Source organism: Cheilinus undulatus, linkage group 7 (assembly GCF_018320785.1).
Source record: "Cheilinus undulatus linkage group 7, ASM1832078v1, whole genome shotgun sequence".
Classification (NCBI taxonomy): domain Eukaryota; kingdom Metazoa; phylum Chordata; class Actinopteri; order Labriformes; family Labridae; genus Cheilinus; species Cheilinus undulatus.
In genome coordinates, this window is record NC_054871.1 from 30,926,504 (window position 1) to 30,949,632 (window position 23,129).

The following is a 23,129-nucleotide window of genomic DNA, read 5'->3' on the forward strand; positions in this document are numbered from 1 at the left end:
AACATAAACTGTTCCATATATCTACTGCATGGATATGCCTGATGACAGATATGGAGTCTGGCAAATTCATCTTCTTTGCAAGGTTAGGGTAAGAGTGTAGGTAATAGACTGGCCTACATGCATTCCACACCTGTCTCCCATTGAAAATGCATGAATGTTTATGCAGCACAAAATACCCCACACTGTTCAGTAACTTCAGATGTACATCAAACAAGAATGAGAGAATTTGATCGGTTTGAATGTTAAATATCTTCTTTGCACTTTATTCAACTGAATATAGGTTGAAAAAAATGTGGGTATCACTCTATTCTGTTTTTATTCACATTATACACCATATCTCTCACTCTCTCTCTTCTTTTTAATATGGTAAATACATTTTATAAGCATGTATGTTTTGTTTTGTTTTAGTGTCCCTTCATTTCTGATTGTCTTATGGTCTTATTTTGGTTTCACAACCCTCCAAAGTATCCTGAGATATAACGATCCTCAGCCATAAAACGTTGTCAATCTTTGCCTCTGTTTCCCAGATTAATCATCCTACATTTACTTAATAGCACTTGGCAATGTGATTATAATTTGGTGTGTGTGCTACTTAAGGTGATCCGACTACATCTACATATGATCCATTCTGGGAAAGTTGATCCCTTATTAATGACTGGCCTTAGGCAGCCTGAGATCTCATTCCTTTTATCCCCAGTGTTTAAAGAGACATTACTATTTGAAGAAGACTCTGTAACACACATTCCCTGTCCAATCTCTACACTGAAAAAAGTAAAACATTAGTTGAACTTAGAAAAAATGAAGTAATCAATCACACAAAACATTTTGAATTGAATCTTTTTTTTTAATTAGGTAAATGTAATTTTTTTAAGTTCAAAGAAACTAAATAATTACATTTATCAAACCTAATTATTTTAGATTGTTCTAAACTAAAACTAAAAATTTCCCTTAATCAACCGATATAAATATTCCACACATTTGAACTTAAAATGTTTAAGTTCATACAACCATTTTATAAAGGTTGTAGGAATGTAATTTTTTTTAGGTTGTTTCAATTAGGAAAAAATAGTTGTTTTGGGGGTTTGCAGGTGGTGGGGGGGCTTTAGCTGATCCCAGCCAATTTGGAGTCACCAATTAACCTAATTGCACAGCAGGTTTAATGCAGTAAAAATACATTCATCTAATGACGGAATTTAATTTGGTGTCCAGCTGCCAGTTTAAATAAAAAAATATAGGTTCAGCCATTAAGATAATTTAGAATATTTAGATTTAATGAACAAATCAATAATTTTAGGCTGTTATAAAACAAAAAATTATATCAATTCAACAACGGCATTGTTGTACTTTTTTCAGTGTAATACATTCTTATATTAAATGCACTGCATTTTAGCATTTAAAATAGTCTCTTTTTTTTTAAACAGATAATATTTTTCAGTTATAATGTGTGACAAAGAGATAAGTATAAGTCCCTTTGGCTGTGGCTGTCTTAGGTAAAACAGGATTATTTTCTTTATCATACTGTTTACTGTTTATAAATCTCACCCTTTAGCTCTCGAGGCTCCCAGTTGCTGTGCATGATTTCCAGTCTCTGCTGCCACTTCCTGGTAAAAGTCATACATGAACTCTCAAAGCCACTAATCAATGTGCCTCTCTGTAGTGTGGTGAGTGAAAACATGAGAGCTCATTCTGCATTTGTAGAATTAAACTGGACCTAATTCTACCTTACAGTTTACTGGGACACCATTTGTATGGAATTTCTCCTCTTTTCTACAGTATTACTGTGCACCACATGGCTCATTGTCATCACTTCAGACTCAGGTTTAGGAATCACTGATACAACTCAAAAAAAAAGGCAAACATACATGGCCAGTCTATGGCCTATGTATGAGCTTATGGATACCATATGAAACAACAATGGATTCAAAAGGACAACATGCTTTCAGTTGTATAATGCTTTTGCAAATTTCTATCAGCACTGCACGGGTATATGAGAACTATACATGATTTCCATCTAAGTTGCTCTTATTTTAGCTTTGTTGCACATTTTTGGTTAACATATTTTTTCCTTCCTCTTTTTGGAAATATTGTGACCTTATTTGGCTCCATCAACTTAAATTCAATCAGCTGGAATGTGTGTAAACACCTGTGCAGGACCTTTTCATCAATAAAATTATTTTGTTTTGTTTTTTTTCTCCCAAATAAGTGGATATAAGATTTGGACCTCAATAATAGATGCCCACAAGGTAAAGAAAGGGAGAGATTCATGATATATGTCTTTAAAGCCTTGACACCATCTCTTTCCATTGAAGCTATACAGAAATGTTGCCTTTGTTTAAAGAAAAAGGATGCAGTGGGGGAAAAGAAGTTGCAATGTTCCAGAAACGTCACCTGAGGTCAGTGTTTCTCCATCAGACGCCATACTGTGAACAAAGCTATATCACTGCCACCTAAAAATACTACCTGCAATAGCGGTTGTATTATTAATTATCCAAAAAAGGAACGAGAGAACCACAATTTGGCTTGCAAAGAGACGGGAGACATAAGCCCACTTATTCGCAAACATCGTTGAAATAGACCCTGGACATCTTCATTGCAGCCGAAAATCCTCACAAAACGCTGCGGGTTTATGCTCTAAATCACGTCCTAACAAAGGGAAACGGGACACTCGGCAATAACAGCCACCGAGCGCTGCGTCCCCTTTAAGGCCGTTTTGGAATAATTAATGACGTCGCGCTGTAAACACGACTGACGCTCAGCTGCGTGGCCGAAGCATCCTCAAAGAGCCCGAGAAGACCTCTTTGGGTTCCTGTGTTTATTTCTCGACGGGACTATTGGAAGGCATCAAAATAACTGCGGTTCACCTCCTCGACTCTCATATGCGGTCTCCAAAACCAAGGCGACGGTGCTGCATCTGTTTTATTAAGTGCCATGGCTAGAAAGACTGACATCCCCTCCTCTTACTATGGTGAGTCGGTTCGTCTTTGTTGTAAATGCCAGGATAATTTTCCTCTGTGCCGTGTACCGCTATGACAACCGGATACAACGGTATTTAATTTAGCCTGAATGATGTTTGACTCACTGTCGTGATTAACGGGGACTTCAGCTAGCTTACATTTACACTGGCTAACTGTTAGGAGAATATTCAACGGTTGACACGAAAATACGCATAAACGGTTGAATAACGTTATCAACGGTTTTTGACGTTCGAAAACAAGCGCATATCCTCATGTGTTTATTCACCCTTTGTCCTTACCATCTTTGTCGTTACCCGGTTTAACCCAATGCTTATATTTTTGTTTAACTGTAGCCTATTGTTTACCTGGTGTTAAAGCCCACACAATGGGAGTCTATTAACAACAATAAATCTTATCACTTTCCTCACCCACTTAGGCTATATCCAAACGCTGGTATGTAACTACGATGTGACAGTATAACGGAAAAGAGCGTTGTCTTCGGCTTTAGCTAAGACGAATAAGCAATATCGACTAATGTTTCCATTACTTTCACGGCCACAACTATTTGGTCGAGCTTTTACACCTCTGGAGATAAATGAGCAATGCCTGTCACTTATCCGTAAGATGCTATCAGATGACTGTGCTTGTTTTTAAACGTTAACACAAAGCCAAAGACCACAAAATATCCCGTTGGTTGGACAAGACAAAAAGTGGTGGTCTGGAATTAGAGTATTTCTGTATTGCCTCAATGAAGGAAGTTACTAGCATGAAGCCACTTTATGTTTTATCCTCAGTTGGCTACTTAGCTTGTTATTTGACGTCACACGGATCCAGTAACTAGTTTTTAGTACATGAGGTTACCTTTTTCCCGCGCCACACTGGATCAAACATAGGCTATGTAGGTTATCCTTAGGTTACCCCTCTTCGTGATCTTGTGTTGTTTACGTGTATATGACAAGGTTTAACAGGTTCTATATATAGGCTACAGTCTTATCTCATCTTACCTACTTAGAAGTATAATAAGTTTTTGTAATAACAACTACACTCTGGTTGTCGAGTTATTAAAAGCAATGTTAACAGCTTTGATAGAAAGTGTTTGATGTAATGCAGTCGGCATTTAACCTACTCACATGGAGGTGTTTAATCCATGAACAGATTTTTTTCTCCTTTAGTCTGCCTTTGTAATCATGTTGTTTATCAGAGCAGTATAATCCTTTATCACTACCAGACTCCAAGCTCCAGTGGGCTTCCTGGAAACAAAGATTTACTTTAAAAGGCAATTTTTACCATTGAAACCACGCATACATTTTTTCTATGTTTAGCTTTCTTGCATAAAATTTTAAATCACCTAATTTTTTTATTAACCACTGTCAGCTGCTCTCAAGCTACAGCAGGACCACAAAGGGAAACTGATGCAACATATGGACAAGACATCTAAAGGCTTATTTTAGTCAAATATTTCTTAACAAAAACATCATTGCCAGGTTTAAGGAGAACTTTTGATTTATCTGATCTGATGTAATATAGTGATTTAAGAGCGAGGTGACCAAAGCATAATGGCTACTCACTAGCTGTTTACCTTTTAAAGTCATCCTTTTTCACATATTGCATCATACTATCACTGACTAAACAGTTTAGTGGTACATAATAACTACACATATGTGGACTATTAGGGAGATTAGATTCTTAGAAGCAGTAGCTCTGCAGTTTTGGAAGTGAAATGTTTGCTCATGATGGATTCTTGGATGGAGAAACTACCGTGTCTTGTTATTTCCTCACATGCTGACCCTGTGTGTTCCTGACCTCATGACTGCAGCACTCTGCCAATCACGCCTGCAACCTGTCAGCTGTAGTTGATTCCCACTGCCCTCCACAGACATGCAGCTCACCAACGGGGCCTTCAAGTCTGATCACTCCCCGTTCTAAAGTTCAAACCGGTACTTTACAGTGTACCATAAACCTGACGATAGAGATTATGTGTGTGTTGGAAGAACAGAGCGAAGTATAGGTTGGGAGTACAGACTGTTTGTCATTACCAACATTATTTAGGCATTAATGGGCATTATTACAAAGGCTCACATATGCATACACTTGTAGGTTTTTTTTCTTTTTGTTGCTTAAACTCATTAGCTCCTCTGCAGAGAATTACCCCAAATATAGTGAGTCAGTGTAATTAAGGAACATAATTTAGCCCTAACAGTGTCCAGCCACCTAGCCAGTGGAGCTTTGGATAGGAGTTATGGTGCCTCCCTGTGTTTAGGTCAGCTGCTTTATTTTACAGGCTCCCTGATGCTTTTGTTCCATTAGCTAACTCAGCAAAGTACAATCAGAAATAGAAAACATGTTAAATGAGCTTTTGCAACTTGTGCAAATGTTGCACACCACATTTGTGGACAAACAAAAAGATGCAAAATTTTTTACTGCTTGTAGTACATCTATATTTTCTGCTTTTTAGTGTTGTAAATATTTTAAAAGATAAAGTGGATGATTCCGTCAAGTCTCACTTTCCTCTTTGGCTATTTGAATAGATCTTGTCAAACTATCTCTGAGAGACAATCAATTTTCACACAGAAAGAAAATAATCAGCAGAGCGCCTATCATCTTTGTGAACAGCAGCCACAAGGCGTGTTTTATGGTAGAAGTGCTAGTGTTCTCACTTTTTTCTCAACAGAAAACCACCTACTCACTTGAAAGTGTATTCTGGGAAATCACTAACAGTAGCAGAGGCAGATAAGGCTGTGTGAGACACTGCCATGATGCCTTTCCCAGCCTAACTCCGAAATATTACCGACCAGACCCTAGTGTAATGTTGGATTTTCTTTGGATTGAAATAAGCTGTATCATAAAAGTAGTCAAAATACTATAGAAATCATAAGTGAGCCATTTTAAGCATCTGGTCAAACTACCTGCTATGCCATCATTCAAATTCAGCAGCTCTCCATTTGCTCTACATTCCAGATTCAAGTGTACTCTTGTGGCTAGTATGTTATATAACCTTTCCAACTCTGTTGCAAGCATTCAGTGTGCTTTGACTGTTCTGCTAAAATGTTCAGCCAGTCAGAAAGGCAGAAGAAAATAGCTCATAATCATTCTCTGACAGGTTTGTAACTAACAATTTAGATATGACTTCCATTCAGCATAGAAAGTGTGGAGTCGGGGACACTGTTAATTAACAAATTTCTCGCTTGGGCAGCTTCCCTAAACGCTGCATTTTTATACCGAGTCAATGCAGAGTCTTGACTGAAAGCTGCAAGCCAGCTCTGTGAAATTGCAGTCAGAAGGTTGTGCCACAAATGACCCATTTTGCACCAAAGACTAAGTGCTATAATGTGTGTTTCATGTGTCACTGTTTTCTGCAAAAACTCGCCTCAAATAGAGACTGATGCTTACCCCGTTGCTCCTACACATTTTTATGGCTCTATATGGCATTTCTAGTCATTATTTCCAACCAGGTTATGTTCTCTCCCTTCTAATTTCAAGTGTCTTTACCCAAGAGATAGCTTTGTCAGTGCCTGGAAGTTTGAAGTATATTATTCACACTAATGATAGGGTGAGTCAGTAAATAATTTCTAAGAGATTCACTTCGGCACAGTGGCAGGCACTGCGTGTTATTTGTTGGAGCCTGTGAAAATGGGACATTCAGCTGTGAAGAGGCCTTCTAGGCGACAGCACGGAGTCTTTAAATTTCCAATTTGCAGTACAAATATAGTCAGTGTTTGTTTGTGACTGGAAGGCTTAGTGACATCGACAGTGATTTATGAAATACTACCCAAAGATACACTGCAAAATGAGTGATAGAGATACAGCAATGTTCATGCGAGACACGTAGGTTTGACTCTGGGGTGCACAGTGAGACTTGAAATGAGTTTTGATTGGTCTAAAGCACTAAATGACACTAGCTTTATTAACACAAATGAATCATTACCCAACAACAGAGGAGACATAGCACTGATGCACAAACATAATCTAGTGCACAGATGAGGACCTTACAGTGCATGTCGCAGGTGTGTTTATAAAAAATAGAATTTAAGTGGCTTTAATGACTATCTTAATTTAATGTGTGTGACCAAGTGATGCTGCCGGTGTCTGAATAGTAATTTTGTTGTTGGCCAACTCCAACATCAATATTTTCTTCAAAGCCTCTTTCACCATTATTTTTATCTTTTTTATTAGGCTGTGTGATCTTATGTATTTAAATCGTTCCTCATAGTACCTCATTATTCCTCATTAAAACATGACTGGAACATCTCTTACAAAGAGCATGTTGCTGATCTCTTCCAGCCAAAGCGTAAGATTTCCACACTGCCATCATTTCCTTCAGCGTTTAACCGTTCAAAATTTCAGCTTACCATACTAGGAAATTCTTCTGTCCAATAGAAAATCTCTTCTCTGAATTAGCACTTGGGAACACTAGGTTGATTGTATTTAATTGGCCTAATGAAGCACAACTGATAAACACCAGCTACTGACATAGATGCAATTTTTTTCTTAAACTTATTTACACACATGCTGACTTTAACATACATTTCTGCTCCATATCAGCCCTTCATACTTTACACAGGGGCCTATTGATGTGGTATATGGTTAATTTTTCTAGTTTATTCATCTTATGAGATTTAGATAAGGTTAAATATGGGGCACATGATGTTAAAGTGATGAATTTTTATTATTTTTTATTTATTGCTACCTTGATTTTAATAAGTGGAGAGTTTAGAATGGAGCAAAAGTTTATTATAAAAGACGCTCTTGGGACGAGCAGCCTCATAACTTGGTGAGGGGGTGGGGGTATGAAGAGAGCAGCTGTCCTGCTTGAACCACATTAAGTTTGGACAGCTTATATTTTCATTATAAATCTGACATGAGATGGCGAAATAGTCAGTGTATCACAGGAGACATGCAGCAGCGGACATTTCCCTCTCTGTGTATCTGCGGTCTGCTGCAGACAACACTCACGCTACCTTAGTGGAGTGTTTTTATCTGTCAACGATCTCATACGACAGTTATATATGGATAAAGATGTAGACGTAGTCTAAGGGGGAGGACCTGTCCTGCAGCGTCATCTGTCTGAAACATGTCCACACAGCCGAGAGAGGAGAGGAAATCCTCTTTCCCTCAGCCACAAAACTTTAAGCCACTGCGGCATGGTTGCCAGGTCTGTGTGACAAAACCAGCCCAAATGGCAAATAAAACTAGCCCAAAACTAGCCTAAAACCAGTAAAACCTCTGCCACCCTGCATATATTGCTTGATTGCCACAGACATTCTGCTTCTCTGTGGGTGGTGTGTATGTCTGTGTGCCATGTTCCATGTTTTCCTGCCTCTCTGCTGGTTTTTTAGTTGTACTTGAGTGTAAATACAGTAGTTTGTTCTGCTACAGAAATTAAATACTCATACACAAGACGTAAAAAAATGGGTCTGCTCAACCCGCAGACAAGAAAATCTACCTGCGGCAGTATGTTAAAAGTAGCCCAATTCCGTGGGAAAACTGTGGACCTGGCAACCCTGCACTCCGGCTAGTTAGCTAGCTTGCAGCTAGCTTGTTGAGGAGTTGAGGACGCTACCTGGGGCTGAAACTGTCAACAGGCGTGCGGGGGGGGGGGGGGGGATTTCAAAATTAAAGCGTAGCTTGAAGCATCAATTTAGATTGATGTTTTGACTTTCCATCAATCTGACTGGATCATCAATCAACCAATTGATATATCGATGTACATCGATGAATCATCACAGTGTTGAACCCATTCATCTCATCCTAAGTTATGTTGATAGTAATGCAGAGTCATTTATTATGAGTGCATCTGGATTTCCTACTGGTCGAATCAAAAAAATCAAGACTAGAAATAAGCTTAGTACACTGCCACACGTATGTAGCCTGTTTATCCAAAGTCACAACAGTGAGAGTCACAGTGTTAGCCCAATAGTCCAACATTTGACTGCTTTACTTATGTCTAGTTTCGGCCCAAAAACAGAGCTCTTCTTTACAGCCCTTTGTCAATTAAAGATGAAAATCATGTAGTAAAGCAATACAATAGCGTTTAATAGCATTGCTCCAATGTTTCCTAATCTACTGCCATTCAAACACTGGGTTTGTTTTCACCAAAATCAAGTGATATTGCACCATTTCTGTCCATTTTTATGTTGTTACTGCTAATAAAGAAAGATCATGTTTTACTGTCCAACTCCTCTGTAGCTACTCAGTACTTAGGTAAAATTCTACTCGTGTAGATTTTAGCAAAAGTAAACATACTTTTACTTAAGTACAGTAGACTAGCATTTTTTCCACCTCTGGTTAGAAACTTTAAAAACAAATATGACGGCCCAGTGTAAAATAGTTAAGTAACATGTTTCACACCTCTTTGAGCTGAGGGGCCACACCTGATACTCCATGTTGCCATTAACTTGCCATAACATGCTCATTACTAAAAATCTCAAGTCAGCAGCAGATTTTTCCAATATTAATATACATTTTAGTTGGCTCAAAAAAAAAATTTGAGCCAACTATTTCCCCCAGAAAATGTTTTCTGAACTTAAATCTGTGTGTTCACTTGATAATACATAATTTAAGAAACTTGGTATTTGTTGTATCAGCGTGGCAAATTTTCAAAGGTGCACCCAGTAATTCATAATTTTTTCACTCAGTATTCATCAAGTTGGATTTTTTTTTCAGTACATGTGACTTTCACTTGTTATATAGTTGATTGAAGTCACAGGCTTGTGGTGTTTAGCAGATCATCAAATGTGTAGTCTAACTGGTTTCGTCCGTCTTGAATTAGGTATCTTTGTTAGTATTCTGCCTTAACAAATTTCCCATCATAATGGATAATTTAGTCATTAAGAGTCTGCCAAATCTTATTTTGCTAAAACATGAAAAATAAGCCTGCCCACAGGTGAGATTATTTAAATCAACTTTTTTTCTTGTAGATCTTTGTCTGTCTAATGACAAAGACTGTCTTTATCTTTATGGTGAGAGAATTGCATATTCGGATTTTAAGAGGTGGCTCTTCCTCATATGTTTGAAATCTTAATAAACCCAAGCTTCATCCTTTTAATCTTGTCAGTGTTCTATGCTGGCAGCAGTAAGTTTAGTTTCACAGGAACACAGGGCTGCCACTGACATGCCTGGAGGCTCCCACAGAAGTAACCAAGGTCACAAAGCCCCAGCCACAATATTGCTACTCCTCAGCTCGCAGCAGCAGGCTAGCTGTCAGTGTCTGACACTTTCAGATGCTAACTCCTCTCTTGGGGGTCAAAATCCCGACCCGGATCTCACTATTCTCTGCATCTGAGGGGATGTTGTCAGCTCACACTGTATGCAGCATGCACAGTAAACACTCCTTATGCACTGTATGCACTGAGGTAACCCATTGGGCCTATACCAAACCTGGTATGCCAAGATGTGCCAAGTACTCAGTCCTCGACCATCTGCTAATAGTTGACAGAATCCCAAGGGAACCTGCTAAGTCAACCCAAACCAGAGATTGGGATGTTGTTGTCTTGTCTCAATAAGAAGACAAGCACTTTAAAGGTTGTTCTGTTCTCCAGAGGGGAAGTAAGAGCAAGGCAGGGAAGATGTTTTTGGATCCAGAAGGGCGATACAAGAAAGGCAGAGGGGGAGAGAGAGAGTCAGGGTGCTACATGGAAAGTGTTTGTGTGTATTATCTCTCTCCACATTTTTGTGTTATGAGAAAGGGGAGCCATCTGGAGCTTTTTAACGGCTTTGATTTTTTTTCAGAGATGGACTCCAAATCTCTCTTTTTGTCTTTTTTGGGGACTTGCATGATCATGACTGTGGACTCTGGAATATGTTTTTGTGTCCACTGCATGTGTGTTTTACTGTGGGTTATTGCTATGTGAAAGCATTTCCTGACTGGATATCTGCCCGTTCCACCCTTCTAATTTGATAGTACCCCAATTTGTGTGTTTTAGTTACATTTGTTCTGATCTTCTCTCTTATTTATGTTGCTTTCTTAATTAGATCTTGTGCAATATGAGAAATATTTGTGTTTGTTGTTTCAGTGGTATTAGTCCCTCTGTTTACATGTGGACATGTTGATTACTGATATTGATATCAATGTTTTGTTCATCACTAGTTGTGCACTCCCACTGTGCCAACATTTTCTTTTGTGATTCACAATAAAGAAAACGATCAGTTTTGACCAAAAGGGTCACTTCTCCTGTCAAGTGAAAATATCTTCTTTGATTCAACAGCTAAGTATACCTGATGACATCATTAATTTCTTCGATATAATAGATAAACATTTGCTACTTGTTTTGAGCAGTTTATGACTACGACAAATGTTCAAAGTGTGAAAATATTAACATTCCTAATTGTTAAGCTGTCCCAAAAGTTGTGAAATATTCAGGCCAAAAATGTAGAAGTTAAAAAATGAAAAGAAAACTTGCAGGAATGGAAAAAGGCCCCTTTCTAAAGCCTGGACAAGTGGTGTCACACAACATTCACATATGGTCTACTTCCACAAAGTGGTCCAGTTTGGCTCAGTACATTTTTACATGGTTTATCTCATTAAACTCTGACCTTAGGCGTGTTTCCTAAGCTGAAGCTTGTCTCACCAAGCCCCGCTCATTATGACAGGAAATATGTCTCTTTTAAGAGACCCAGTTCATTTGGCTCAGCTCTGTAGAGCTGGTTATTTTGCCCTCAAATGGCTCTTCATTTGGTGCCTGTTTGTCTTTTTAAATGTGGATTAGATAAGACAAAGGATGGAGGAAAAGAAAATGGAACTCAGAAGGGAGCTAGCTACCAAGGCTAACATAAAAGGGCCATGAGTAACAGGCTCGATCATAAATGGCACATCATCAATGTTGCTCACCCCACAATGTTTATTCAGTTGATACAACAACACTGTTTCAGTCAAAAGCATGTTTGCAAAAAATTAGATTTTTTTAATATCTTAAAGAGACCTAGCTAGACTCTTTGCCTAGTACATAACTCCCCCAGAGTCTTGTCTCCCTTTATCTGGATAGATTACGCTAGGAAGTTTGCAGGACTGAGTAATTTGTGATATTGATCACCTCCACACCAGGTCAGTCTGTTAAACTATGGTAAAAATCACTTTTTCGTAAAGTGTTGGGATCAAATTCAATGTATGTAGAAATTTTTTGCTGATAATTGCAGCCTAGAGATCCATTTTGAGCTGTTACAGGGTGATTTCCTCCTTTCCCATTCATTCCTATTGGCTGTCTCCCACTTCCTAACCCCCACATGATCACATGATTGTAAACGACTTATTGTGCATCATATCTTGACTTGTATGTGTATCTACAATGCTTAACAAATTTATTGGACCACCTGTCATATTTGTCTCAGAGACCATCCAGCATCATGAAGTGCTTTAATGCGGACTCTTTCATTTTCAGTGAGCTCTCCACGTTTTACCATTTTGAACAGGAATGAGGGATTTCAAACTGAATTCACCCAAATTTGAGCCGGCTCACTGGGCTTCTCTGAGAAGTCAGAAATTAATCAAGCATAACATTCAACCACTAAAACTAGGCTGTTTTTTCTGTTCAGGAATGCAAGTAAATAACTATAATTTGACATATTAATCAAGAAATATTGATGTGCTTTGCTATTTTTTCAGTTTTTTTTTTGTATATCAGTAAATTTGAAAATTAATGGATAACAATAATAAATATATTTTAGCATTAAAAAGTATCATTTGGGTTAAGAGCTTCTACATATTGGTGTATTAACCATTGCAGAAACATAAAAAATGATTTTGGTAATTACCAATGCTGTTAATTTAGGGCAGCTGTGGCATAAACCTTACTTTGGTTAGGGTTAGGGTGGTCTAATAAATTTGTTAAGCACTGTATACCATAAAGCATATTGTATCTGTAACATATATCATAGTGTAAATCTTAATGCATTATACATTGTGTATTTTACCATGCATTGTATTGTACATCATTACACCCATTTTGCACCATATCATGTGCATCATATTGTGTATACTACTTTAGCTTACTCTATGCTATCATGGCGTTTTGCCTTTATTTTCACAGCAGCTTTGTTACCAGTGTGCCATACAGCAGAACACTATTATTGCTGGGAAACCTGAGCACTGCTGGTTTTTAAATACAGACAGGAGGAAAATACAAGGCCCAAAAGCTTGTCTCTGATGTTTTTTTTTCTCCCTCTATGGATTGGCAGAAGCCAGTGCTTTCATCAAATATGAATGAAAATAGTGTATACAGCAGTCAGACTTACAGACTGTGCCTACCCTGCTGAGCAACATCATTATGCTGAATTTTTAACGATTTCTATTTTGTCTTTTATGTTTATTTGTAGCTGCGACACCAGATCCAAGCTCAACATAGCTTTAAAGGAAGTACAGTATCACAGCACTTCGCTTCCTCTATAGCTTGGAAATGGTTATGAATTGACGGAGCGTAAACATAAAAAAAACGTCCTTTCCAAATTTGTCCCCTCTGACCCAACCCATGTAGAGCACCTGCAGTGTTCGAGCTGTTTGCCTGACCACGGTATGAATGAGGCCTGTGTTGGACAGTGAAGCCTAGGGACACTGGTGCCTGTGTCTGCCCGCGTTGACGTGTCTGTGTACTGGATGTGTTTATGGAGACGAGCGGAGGATTATTGAGAGGGAGGGGTATGGAAACAGGATAAAGAATATGAAGAAAGTTTCAACTCTGGACTGTATTATTAATATTCCAAATCATGCTGAGGCTTTGACATTGTGATTTATGTACATTCAAAACACAGATTCTCTATATTTGCTAGAGGTTAAAGTTGCTTTTCCACTAGCAAATCTTACACTATCAACAGTGTAACAAAAATGTAAATGTGACTCTATAACTACTGAGCAGTCTTAACCTTGTGATAAAGTGAGTCATGGGAGATAACTGGGAGATTTCATTCTCCTCCTAAATTGTGCAATGAAAGACAATGAATTTCTTCTGTGACTTTTTCCTGAAGCTTTATCTCTCTGGGCTGAGCTGTTACATGTGGCTCTTTTCTAGCACTGCCACTCTCAAGTTGATTCTCAGCAGGCGATTTCAGCGCATACTTCAGAATCTGAGAGTCAGCACAGACTTCAGACTGAGGCACTGTCACCATGCCTTCATCACTTTCAGAGTTTTTATTAAATGGTGGGACTTTCTATGGTTGTCACAGACTTAGTTTAAGATGCTAGGTGCTCCCCACTGTGATGATCCATACAAAGATCTGGTCATCATGGCAGATTAACTACAAATGCACACAGAACTGTGGGTTGAAGGCCTCATCTTTTGTGTGACCCAGATGTGTTATTCCTCAACCCGTGCTGCTTCATTTTCTTCCACATCTTGCCACTGATTGTTGTGTTATGTGTAAATCTGTTGGTCACAGCAGGGCACAGCAACACTGTCCAACACCATTTCAATAGAGGAGGCTAGCAGTTAGTGGAGCTAACAGTGAGTCTAGCTGTCCCAGTGTAGCATGCCTGCCAGGCTTTTTCCAAATGTTGTTGACTACAGACCTCTATTCAGCCCGACTACAGCAGCGGCACACATCCAGTCCTGTGCTGACAGACTGCAGTGCAGTGTAAACAGCCGTTATCTAATGCAGAGTCTGCTGGTGTCCAGGCATCACAGATCATTTTCACCTCTATCTATTAACCCTTCACTGAATTCTTTTTTGAGGGACAGAGGAAAGCACAACACTCTGGTGGAAGAAGTCAGATAGGAACAGCAGTTTAAGATAAATTTAGCAAGGCTGAGTAAGCACATGCTTATGTCACCTGAATGTTGTTGTCTGTTTGGTCCTGCAAAAGGACAAAGTGTTATTCTCTGCATTCTGGCCTTAAGCTGACATGTACTCATACATATTTCATTTATTCTGGTTTCCTTTAATAACAAGTAAATTCATATTTTCTTAAGAAGTTAAATTGCTTAGACAATTATCTCCAGATAATGTTAATTTTCCCATGAAGAAAGTGTAAGCAGCAACAGATGTTTCAAAGTCCTTCTCAGAGAAACAAGTTCCCTCATCGCCTGTTTCCTGGTTTGCAAACAGAAGGCTATAGATGCTAGCAAGTCATATTTATGCAAAGTTCTGGTAAATTATTGTACCTTGTCAGGCAACATAGTTCTTTCGTTTTACAATATCTCTTCGCCAGCTTCACCACCCTCTGCCTTAGTGCTGCATGTCTGGCTGTGCAGTTGCATAACAGTATGAAATATTAATAAAACACTGTTTATTGGAAAATGTTATGTTTTTGAAAGCAATACTATAAAAACTTCAGGTGTTGTATTTCTTAAGCTACTAAATATTTGTATGTTTTGAGACAAGAAATACACTCTTTGAAGCTATGATTCAGTCAAGACCACTTTATCAAGTAACAAGATTTGCAGTTATACATTTTTTTCTTTATTAGCAGTTAATACTTTGCTCATATTGCTGTTATTTATATTCAGCAATGTGGCTGTTCTGAGATCCCCTGCCCTTCCACAAGCCTATGTGGAAAGCATCAAGCAGGAATAGCACACCTTCCTGCTCTTCCTGTGCCTACAGGGAGAGCCTGAGGCAGGGAGAGATGCAGCAACAAACCCAGAGCAGAGCAGGCATCATCGACAACAGAATGACATCGATTAAGTCAGATGAAGCATAAAGGAGAAGCTGGGGTGGAGGAGGGTTGCAGCTTGCAGAGGGGGCTGCAACCAAGCTAGAGCAGTTGAAAAATGGCAGCATGAATACAATTAGCCAATAGTGTACTTAGAGCGAATCAGCTGGCTGTCAACTGATGAGGGCTTGTGTGAGATCAGCTGATCACACTTGATAACTAAGCAAGTAGGGTTGTGATGCTATTTATATATTATATTGTAATTGCATAAGCACATTATGTAGTATCAACAAATGCATGCTGTCTGTGAGTGTTACAACTAGGGATGGGTACTGAATTCGGTGCTTTTATAGTTACTGACCAAATTCCGTCAGTACTCCCGAGTACCAATTCACGTAAAATCAAACGGTACCATGTTTCGGTACCAAAACGTATCCTTGTGACTGCAAGAGAGTGGAAGAGTAGTCAATTTTCCATGCCGGATGCGAATGCAGCATTGCACGCAAGAGAGTAATGACATCGATAGCAGCTAACTGAATCAACAAAACAAGCATGGCTGATAGGAAGCGGTCGAAGTAGTGCTCCACTTTTCAAAATACGTTACAGATTACGCTGCAATATTTGTGACATGAAGTTCAAGGTTTACCACGGCAAAATTTCTAATCTGAGGAAGCAGTTTGATGATTGATAATTCAGATCAGCTCCCGCTGTTTCCTGCTTGTTTGCCTCCCTCTCTCTCTCTCACTCATGCTGAATCCTCACTGTAAACACCATGATTTGCCCATTTATCATGTGGAGATCAACCATGGAAATATACTAGATAAAGGGATACGTTTGTTTGCTTAGTCACCTAACAGACACTGCATTGTAGGGCTGGATATTGGTAAGAACATCCCGATTCAACTTGATTTTGATTCTTGAGGTTGCGATTCAATTCGATATCGATTTAAATGCTTTGATGTTGATTCAGTAAGAAGTAGAAATACACAAATGACCTGCTGACAATTTTTAATAATTATTTTCATGTCCATGTGAACATATGTGGTAGGTCACCTCACATTTTTTAGCAATAACATCTGAAAATAAAAATTTGCACAATAATAACTTATTTGTGCATAAGGAGTACAAAAGCAAAAAAACATGCCAGTTCTGTATAAACTCTGAAAAAGTAAAGTGCATGTAAACTTTAGTGATATTTCTTTCCTCTTGGAAATTGTGATAAACCTCACATAACATGGTTATGGTTGGTTGTTGTTTGGTCGAGTGCGGCTTCCGTCCATACAACACGAATCACAAGCACAGTGACCCCCACTGGCCAAGAGGTGAATTGATTCAGAGGATTTGCTGAATCAATATTGAATTGAGGGGAGAAATATTGCGATGCATCGATTAATCAATATTTTTACCCACCCCTACTGGATTGAGGCACGGTACGGATTGACTAGTGTGAGGGTGTCCTAAAAATTGCTCCCCATCTCTCCACCTTGGCACAGCTGGTGCCCTAAGAAGGATGGATAGAGCCAAAGTGAATTCAAAGGAGTGACAGAGCAACAGGCTCGTCCTCACTGCTTATTTTCATCGCAGAATAAAACAATTTGCCACTTTCTCTTATTTTTTGCGGTAAATACAGGCACATCTAAAAAAAAAAAAAGAATATCATGAAAAAGTTCAATATTTTTTGTCACTCATTCCAGAAAGTGAAACCCATATATTATATGGGTTTTCAATATCTGTAAGCCATAATCATCAACATTTCAAGAAATAAAGGCTTGAAATATTTCACTCTATGTGTAAAGAGTCTATACGTATATGTGTTTCACTTCCTGAAATGAGTGACAAAAAATATTGAACTTTTTTATGATATTCAATTTTTTTGAGATGTAGGCTGCCTGTATATATAGAGAACGTAACTGACTGTGTGTGCATGGCTCGGGTTTGTGATGTTTTTCAGATTAAGGCTCCGTTATGTTTCTGCGTGGATGGACACATGATTGATTGATGAGTGAGGAGTACACTCTGCTCTAAGCAGGGAAAGATGACGTCTTAGTTTTGTTGGAAAATGAACTGCATGAGGAAAAAATTTGTGCAGTAGTTCATGGTAGATGAAGTAGTTTTCTTTACTTTCATTTGTGGTACTTTAATTGGTAAAATTTTATACCTTTATTTGTTTCTTTAGTTATTTTGACTCCATACTCCATTGTTCATTTGTTTTAAACTTATTGGCCCTATAGGGGGCAGTGGGCTGGGTTTTAATTTGTGCAATATAAAGAAAAAACTGGGTAGTTATAGTAGTTTAGGTCCTCCATGTTGGAGTAATTTATAAAAACACTTGTGATGTTACATTACAAACAGTTTTTGGTGTTGTTTTGATATATTTGATATTTGATAGAGTTTTGAAATTGAGAAATAAATATCTAAAATTCAAGAGTTTTGAGGTTATATAACATTGCTTATTGCATATTATTCACATACAAAAGTACCGAAAATTGGTACATTATGGTCATTGTGATGAGCCAGAGCACAACATACTGTAATGCCATTACCCAATAAGTCAAGTGAAGACTATTTTTGAGGTAAATAAATTGATCTTGTGAGAGAAAAAAAAAACAGGAATGACTTGTTATCACAGGAAAATGAAGTTAATAAAATGTATGGATCTTTGTATGCTTAGGGCTTCCATACAGATCAACATAATGACTGCCCTCATTTTTCTTCAGCTGGTCAGGGACCTTGCTGCTCACTGCTTCTCTAGCTGTACATACTGGCATGCTCTACAACTCTGAACAGTGTGCTTGATCAACAAACCACTGCACTTCCTGTTCTTCCTGACACACTGTAGAACAAGCGTCCTCTCACTAATGCCTCTCTTTGATATCAGCGTGTTGCAGTTTGAATTACTGAATTACCATATGGACTAAACTATTTTGATCACTCTTACCCTGTAAATACCTGTATACTCACAACCTAGGAAGAGAAATTCCATATTTTTGTACTCATAACACAGCTTCTAGTCTGATAGCCAGCTTCGCATCATACTGGACGCCAGCAGTTGTACCTCTAATTAGCTCTGATGTGACTTAATGTGATGCAGCCTCCCGGCAAAGTGGGTGTAGCAACAAGCACAGGTATAAAAAAGCAGTTGGAGGCAACTTAAGTCACACAGAGGAATAGTTAATTTGTCAGTACATTGTGTTTAGTGGCTGCCTTTTAAAAGGCACATATTAAATGTGAAGTGGTATGGAGCTATTTTTAGTTACAACTTAATGTTAGTCAAGGTACTTGACCCTAATTTGTGGTAGTTGACTCACTTCAGGTGCCTTCACGTTCCTTATAATCCAATATTCTATGGCAGTATTGCGTAAAGGTCTCTGCGGTATTGACTGTTTCTTCAGTTTCACAATGTATTATCCCATGTAAAAGGATTATGTGTGATGCATGCTTTGTGCATTCTTTGTGCATGTTTGTCTTTTTTAAAATGAGGCCAGTATCTTAATACTTTCAATGCTTGTGCTCTGCAAATGCTGCAGTGAGCACCTGGTCTGATGACACTGTGTCCTTGGCTGAGGAATTCACACACTTAACCCAGAGCATCTCCCATTTTTAGACCTAAAACACAATGCAAATGAGCTGCTTTCAGTGATAGCCAAACAGATGGCCATAAGAGAGCATTTTTAACAATGAGGAAGGAAACATTCAGATATCAGAGATATGATTAAAGGGAAGTTATCAGCTCACATGGCAAAGAGTAAAAAGAATCTGCAGAGCATGTCAGGAATGTGCTCATGATTCTGTAGTGGCACTCACCTCCATGTAGTCATGAGACCCACCAGTGTTTTTGTAACCTTTGACACCCACTGTTCTCCATCTGTCAAGATTCTCACCTTTTTCAGTGTACATTTGATGGTGAGGATGAAGAAGTGCAGAAATGTGACTGTGTAAACTTAAGGACACCGGTGACTGTTGCTTTCTCACTCTGCTGACATTATCTCTCTACTGGTGTCTCTGTCCTGCCTCTACTGCTATACAGGTGAAAAGCAGGCGTGACTACAGTACTTTGAATAAGTATTTGCCCCTTTCCTGATTTCTTTCTCCTACTTTTTTGCATATTTTCACACTAATGCTTCAGATCAGTGGTGGCGATCGGTAGCCCAGGGGCCAGATGCAGCCCTCCTGCTCACTCAGTGTGTCCCCCAAGTTTATTTCAGCTATCAAGAAACATGAAAAGAAGGGTCCTTAAACAGAAAAAGCAGCCCGATCAGACAATTACACTTCCATCACCATGTTTTAATGTATTCCTTTTATGAACCGCTGTGTTAGTTTTAAGCCTGATGTTGAAGGAAACACACCTGCCAAAAAGTTACATTTAATGTTCCATCAGTCCACAGAATGTTTTCCCAAAAGTTTTGTGGATCATCAGGATGTTTTTTGGGAAATGTGAGGTGAGCCCTTTGTGTTCTGTTTGGTCAGCAGCTCCTACTCATGGATGAGTCATTGATGCACTCATGAAGTAATTTTGGTAGGCCGGCCAACCCTTGGGAAGCTTCACCACTGTTCCAAGTGGTAAACCTCCAATTGCTCTCAGTATGGTTATCTGGAGTCTCAAAGCCTTAGAAATGCCTTTGCAACCCTCTCAAAATTGACAGATGTCAATGACATTGTTTCTCATCTGTTCTTCAATTTCTTCAGGTCATGGCAGGATGTGTTGCTTTTTGAGATCTTTAAGCCTATTTCCTCTCAACAGACAGAAGGGATGTCTTGATTCAACAGGTGCAGGCTGCAGTAATCAGGCCTGGCTAGTTAAATTAAATTTGGATTTTCAAAAATGTGGTTGAGCACAGTAATTTCATGTTTTACTGGTGGGGGGAGGGTTACTTTTTTTCCACATAAGGATTTTATATTTACTTTTTTAATCTTTGATTCATATTAAAGTTTGTTTGATGATGTAAAACATACAACTGTGACAAATACTTCACAAAACTTTATATTGTGCTTTCACCCATGAGCAACATTGTTGTTTTACTACCTTACATTCATGCGGAGATATCGGCTTTTGAAACACTTTTATCAACTTTAAAAAATTAATGTCACCTTGTCAGACTCTTTTTAAATGATTGAACTTGCAGCTGCTTGAACAAATTATTTATTGTGCTGAATTAGTTCATTTTTAAGCAGAGAAGGGAGTTTGTAATACATTATATTGTTTCTGTGATTTGCTCCAAATGTGCCCAGTCCAGACTTTATTAAGTTATGATCCCCAAATAAGCATATTAGCATCCATCCCAGCACATACTGTAAGTGTGAGTGTGGATAAATGAACTGTAGTTTTCTCCTTTTCTTATGCTTTTGCAACAAACAGATGAGCGTGTAACAGAATTATTTCCTATATGTATGTACGTAACTCAAAATAAGAAACTTGTTTTTCGCATTTAAAGAATCTGGATTACTGATCATAGTTTTAAGGCCTGTGCAGTGTAGTATTGTCATTATGCCAGAGTTTTATATTTGATACCATACTAAGCATCACAATACTTGATACTAAACAACACTTGAAACTTGAAACGATACTAGTTCAATAGTCGATACCTGATGGATCAGAAGAAGGATGTTTACAGGGGATGGTCACTTTTGGTAATTGGCCCAATTTTGACAAAATACATTTAAATTTAGTTTTGGTTACAGAATTTATATTCATGATTACTCCTTCTTTATCTATAACCAATTGTTTGGTACTCTGTATTTATTTGTTCTCAAACAATGCACTTTCATGTGTTCATTTTTAAAGATATTTTAATACTTTATTTGACATTTTAGAGGCTAGTTGCTACTCTGCTGTTTAATTGCCTGATAGATTCATAGAGGGAGTTTGACTTTTTGTATTTTTAATTGACTGTTCATTCTCAGGGTATAAGGCCACTGTAATGACATGTAACATGAGTTAGCACCATTGTAAGCTTTTAAGCTATTCAGTCATTTAAAAAAAATACACATAAACAAGACACCTAACAACTTTAAAGCCCTTTTCACACCGCCGCGCGGCAACTTGCCGCCTCCAGTCATTTTAATGAGGGACAGGCAGCAGACGGGAAGCGGTTTTAACCGCGGCGGTAGGACCCAGAAGCGGTTGCCGCCCACATGAACGTGCACATGCCCTGCCGTTCAGAGTTCGGCGTGTTGAACTTTCTGGAGGCAGCCACTTGGCAGCAGCCAATCACTTCGAAGGAGGGAGAGATCCCAGAAAAAGCGGTCTTGGTGGGTCCAAGCAAACAATGGAGGAGCTCATAATGTTGGTGTATCCTAAATATCCTGAGCTCTATAACAGGGCTCTACCTTCGTATAAAGACAACTAGAAGAAAAATTGTGGAACCAACCACTGAAACATATTCTCTATTCCCTTTATTTTATAGTACATTATATATGTTAATATACAGAGATTGTGAGGTACTCTACCGTGTTTTGGGGGAGGGGTGTGTGATGGACTTGTGGGTGGGCTCTGCTGTGACGTTCACCAAAGCACCTCTACGTCATTGCTGCCTCGTACCACGGCGGCAGCAGCCGCTTTAAAAAACGCTAGGCATTTTGGGGGACTTCTCCGGCCGGGTGGCGGTTTTCAGGGTAGTTATTGCGGTGTGAAAAGGGCTTTACATCATTAATATGTTGTTTTTTTTAATGTTTAATGTTGTTTTTTTTTATTTTATAATATAATTAGCAGCCCACCATCTATTACTAGAGGGCTAGCCAGCTAGCTTCTGTGCTACCTGTTGTTTTGTAGTCCTCAATTAGACAGTGTGTTTGTGCTTGTTGATCATCTGTGTGCAGTTACGAGTGTTTGTAAAAACTTTAGCATGCAGGTTTAATAAGTCCATTGCACAGTGTCAGCTGTTTGGGTAAGGTAGCCTGTTCTGTTTGCCTGTACATGCAGAAGTATTACGGTGGATGACTCACTATTCCTTTGCTCCTTTGTTGTTAATGTTGTTAGTAGTGGAGGAACTTTATCTCGTGGCTGCGACTTGCGCTGTATTACACTGAATAGATGAATGTAGCCATCTGACAGCTGCCTATTTCAATGTGGAAACCATCTGCTTACCTTGCTTACACTGCCATCTGGTGGAAGATCCAAATAAATCTTTTTTATTCTCCCAGCCTGTTTAATAATATCTACTGGTGGCTTGCACCAGCGCCATGTTTGACCAAACAGTGGTATTGAGCGCAAGGAACTTTTGGCACCAAACTGTTTTTAAATTAACCTGACACGCCAGATGGATGTGTGAAACACATCCATCTGGTAAACCTTCTGTAGATGGCGTTTGGGAAGGCGAAGCCTTTAAAAAAAAAAAACTCAGAGGTTGATTGGATGAACATTCTGTCTGTAACATCTTTACAGGCAAATCAGAGCAACAACACACATGATGTCGTAGCCCCACCTGAGGTGCGCCGCTACAGACGAGTACACTCCATAGAGAGCTGCATAACACGAATCCTGGTGACTGTAGACATGTCAGTTTTTGAAAAGAAAACAATCGACTGCTGTTCTTTGTTCTTCTTTTAATGAAGAATTTTGTCAAGTTCTGATAAAACTTTTGCTTTAGCAGCATCCACGC

At 38.7% G+C, this 23,129-nt stretch overlaps 1 protein-coding gene across 2 annotated transcripts in view; it reads left to right on the plus strand.

Moving 5' to 3' along the window:
- Window positions 1-2,766: 2,766 nt before the first annotated feature.
- Window positions 2,767-23,129, plus strand: part of slc44a5b (solute carrier family 44 member 5b) — a 54,084-nt gene continuing 33,721 nt past the window's right edge. For both annotated transcript variants that reach the window (XM_041791728.1, XM_041791727.1), the window contains exon 1: window positions 2,767-2,965. In XM_041791728.1, the coding sequence (XP_041647662.1) occupies window positions 2,929-2,965 (37 nt within the window). In that variant the 5' untranslated portion in view covers window positions 2,767-2,928. The remainder of the gene's footprint in view (window positions 2,966-23,129) is intronic.